Here is a 4,103-nt window from a genome sequence, read left to right as displayed (position 1 = left end):
GAGGGAAAGGGAGGGAGGAAAGGAGGGGGGAGGGAGGAAAGGAGGGAAGAGGAGGGAGGGGAGGGAAGGAGAGATGGGGAGGGAGGGATTGAAGGTGATGGAGGGAAGGAGGGGAGGAGAGGGGAGCGAAGGAGGAAAGGAGGGGAGGGCAGCGAAGGAGGGAAGGAGAGGAGGGGAAGGGCGTGCGGGACGGAAGCTTATGAGGCAATCACTGAATTAATTGATGCAAGTATATATGTAAGGAGCTGTATTTTGGGCAGAGCTTAGTGCAACAAGTCGGCGCTGTATCTGTTTAGAGTCTTTGTGTGTGCCTGTGTGCGATATAAAACATAAGACATGTTCGAGGGTTTAATATTATCACACATCCGCTGATGTCACTAGTTTGGATTCGTCAGAGACAGGTAATCATTTAATTGATTACTTATCTTTTTATGTAGTGTTCAGCTCATTTTCATGTAGAGTGTTCAGGTCATAATCAGCATGTCTAGCTAAAGACACCGATCCATTCACACATAATGTGATAAGTATCTTTAGTGATAATAATAATGGAAATAATGATGATAATAATGATAATCATTATTATGATAATAACCTCATAAAACATCAATGACGAGTAACACAATTACAAACCATGTTTTATATACAAGACTTGAAGTCGTCCAGTCCTTATCGAGTGAGGTAGGTATCAGATTCAAACTTTCAACCTTCAAATCTTCAAGATGCACACTCAAAGAAGATACACACGCAAACGGTGATTTTTTAACGCATTGAAAAGTGCTGCACCATTAACAGGTAACCCATAATCCATAACCTAGATGTAATAAGGTGATCTCGTTACCGTCAGAAAAGACTTAGCAGTGCTGCATGATTTGCAGAATCTTTAAAGAATCGAGATCATTGTTGCAGGTCATAAGCAGTCATTCAATATCTTTCCAGATGAATCTACTATCAAAGTTTTGACCAAGAAATATTGGTTAATTTAATTTGTGATAGACACCTATAAGTAAATATCTCTCCAGTGATTATAGAAGTCGAAAATATAAAGCATGCTTGGAATGTCTATAAATGGATATCTTGAAGCCTTTTCCTATGTAAATCCCATGGCTATGGACGTGTCTCGCGGGTCATCGGTGCTATTATCATGATACCTGACAGGGGCATGTTACGTGGATTTAGTTTTCCGTTCATTTTGCCAACGTGGCATTACTAGTGCAGAATGGCAAGAGAGATACAATGTGAACGTATTAGTCCATTGCACGAATCTATTTTACATAAATCCATTTTCAATTGAAAGGCTGAGCATAGATGGCGAATGAAAAACATATGTATATTGATATTCTTTTGTTCTTTTGTTGTAGCTCTCACTCAAGACGTATTTTTTGGACGCTCAATATGAATCTTTTCTCGTTCTGTTCATTATTGGGACAAGTCTGTTTATTTCGATTTTTTTTAGCGAAAATGCATAGCTTTCGGAAAGGTCTGACCTCAATTCAAAATTCGTATCGAAAAAGTGGAGTGAACATACCTAGACTAGTGTCCTGAATAAAACGAGATTAGTCGTTGCCCAAAAAGGGGTGTCCTGATGATAGGTCACATGATATTCTCATCTTTAACTTTCTTTCACCATAATCGCTATAACTCAAAACCTATCAGACAAATTTTGAAATTAGAAATTAAGCTTTGAGATATCTAAGTTATAAGTCGTCCCTCCCCCCCTTTAAAAAAACGAAAAAAATTATGATGAAAGAAGGCCTCCCAACCTGTAAGTCCTAAAAGATGGGATTGCAGGACAGAGTTTCAGATGCTGAATCCGGACGTGCTGATCACGTGATCAGCAGGGGTTATTGAGTCTCCATGTAGTAGTAAGACTTTTCTACTTCACCATCTTAGAACAACAGCGTGTACATTTCCTTTCCTTTCTCTATATTCTAACTGGGCGTTATCTCTCTATTTTTCTTGCTGGGAGAATTTCAGACTGTTTTAAAGATTGAAGTTGACAAGCTTTTATTCATTCCTTCTTCCCGCTTTAGAAAAGTTGCATTACATATCTTCGTAAAGATCATTGTATATCTTATGAATTGCTTACAGGTTCCTGGCGCTGGGTGCACTTGTGAAATGTCAGGGCAAAAAATCTCATATCAATATTGGTTTGTATTCGCATCAGTGCATGAAACGAGGATTTCTCCATGAATATTACAGTGAATCTCAATAGAAAAAAACTATAAAAAATCAAATAAAAGCCAGAACTCTTTTCATCATCATTTTAGCAATTGACCGATGGCGAACGCAAAACCAAAAAATTCGTGCACGATTAAAATGTTCTTTCTAGTTACACAATCTTCTAGTTTCATGTTTTCCAAAATCGTCCCACTCAGGTGACTGGCGAGTCACGTCCGCTTGTATAGTGTGTATTAGGCTCCATCTAACAGCTCGTACGCTAGGATTAGGTGCAACGACCGAATCCCTAGTCCTTTGTCATTGCCACGGTCATCCTACCGATACGACCGTCGTGAGGTACAAAGGACGATGACTATGCCGTAATATTTGTATTTTCTGCACACTCGCCTTCGTCAACCAACCCGAGACGAGGGACGTGGCAATCGTACCAATACTAATTTCGTAAAATGCGTACGGTCAATGCGAAAGAAATGCAACCCGGGATGCAACAATGCGAGGACGACGACGACGAAGACCACGGAGCGAAGACGACTTGAGGGATGTGGGTTGTTCGTAGTCATAGGCCACGACTTCGAACGCTAACGGGAGGAGAAATAAGCAGTGCTGTGTGCAATAGAAGCAACGCACAATCCTTGCACATTGAAGTTCAGACAAAAGGTAACGTGGGTGGACATTGTTAGCATGGCATTTACTTTGCCATTAAATAAGAGTTTTTTTCCTCGTTGCTACAGACTTTAATTCTCTTTAAGAACCTTCATTTTCTTCTCCCTCTTTCTCTTTTATCTCCTCCTCCTCCCTCTTCATATCATAATTAATATCCTCTTCTTTTTCCTTCTTCACCTCCTCCTCCTTCGTCACCTTCTCCTTCTCCTCCTCCTCCTCCTTTTTCACCTCCTTCATCTCCTCTTCCCCCTTCTTCACGTCCGCCTCCTACTTGACTCCCTCCTTCTCCTCCTCCTTTTTCAACTTCACTTCCTCCGTCCTTCTCCTCCTCCTTCATCTCCTCTACCTTCTTCACTTCCTCCTCCTCCTTTTTCACCTTCTCCTCCTCCTCCTTCACCCCCTCTTCCTCCTCCTTTTTTCACTTTCTCCTCCTCCTTCACTCCCTCTTCCTCCTCCTCCTTCTTCACCTCCTCCTCCTCCTTCACTCCCTCTTCCTCTTCCTTCTTCACCTACTCGTCCTTCACTCCCTCCTCCTCTTCCTCCTTCACTCCCTCTTCCTCCTCCTTTTTCGCCTCCTCCTCCTCCTCCTTCACTCCCTCTTCCTCCTCCTTCTTCACCTTCTCCTCCTCCTTCACTCCCTCTTCCTCCTCCTTTTTCGCCTCCTCCTCATCCTCCTTCACTCCCTCTTCCTCCTCCTCCTTCACTCCCTCTTCCTCCTCCTTTTTCACCTACTCGTCCTTCACTCCCTCCTCCTCCTCCTCCTCCTTCACTCCCTCTTCCTCCTCCTTTTTCGCCTCCTCCTCATCCTCCTTCACTCCCTCTTCCTCCTCCTCCTTCACTCCCTCTTCCTCCTCCTTCTTCACCTACTCTTCCTTCACTCCCTCTTCCTCCTCCTTTTTCACCTACTCTTCCTTCACTCCCTCTTCCTCCTCCTTTTTCACCTACTCTTCCTTCACTCCCTCTTCCTCCTCCTTCTTCACCTACTCTTCCTCCTCCTTCTTCACCTACTCTTCCTTCACTCCCTCTTCCTCCTCCTTTTTCACCTACTCTTCCTTCACTCCCTCCTCCTCCTCCTCCTTCACTCCCTCTTCCTCCTCCTTTATCACCTTCTCCTCCTCCTCCTTTATCACCTTCTCCTCCTCCTTCACTCCCTCTTCCTCCTCCTTTTTCGCCTTCTCCTCCTCCTCCTTTTTCACCTACTCCTCCTCATCTCTCCCGTCCCACTCACAGCGACGTGACCAAGAACCATATTTACTTTCTTT

The 4,103-nt window shown here is 43.5% G+C and overlaps 1 protein-coding gene across 1 annotated transcript in view; it reads left to right on the top strand.

Moving 5' to 3' along the window:
- Positions 1 to 1,776: 1,776 nt before the first annotated feature.
- The window catches only part of LOC122250709 (sialin), a 41,213-nt gene continuing 38,886 nt past the window's right edge, over positions 1,777 to 4,103 (top strand). The window contains exons 1-3 of the mRNA XM_086542945.1: positions 1,777 to 1,827; positions 2,089 to 2,117; positions 2,430 to 2,537. Of these exons, the coding sequence (XP_086399071.1) occupies positions 1,777 to 1,827; positions 2,089 to 2,117; positions 2,430 to 2,537 (188 nt within the window). The remainder of the gene's footprint in view (positions 1,828 to 2,088; positions 2,118 to 2,429; positions 2,538 to 4,103) is intronic.

This window comes from Penaeus japonicus, unplaced genomic scaffold, assembly GCF_977035675.1.
Source record: "Penaeus japonicus unplaced genomic scaffold, GWHDUDI00000001_assembly GWHDUDI00000013, whole genome shotgun sequence".
Classification (NCBI taxonomy): domain Eukaryota; kingdom Metazoa; phylum Arthropoda; class Malacostraca; order Decapoda; family Penaeidae; genus Penaeus; species Penaeus japonicus.
Note: the sequence above shows the minus strand (reverse complement) of the source record. Positions and strands in the feature narration are given on the sequence as shown.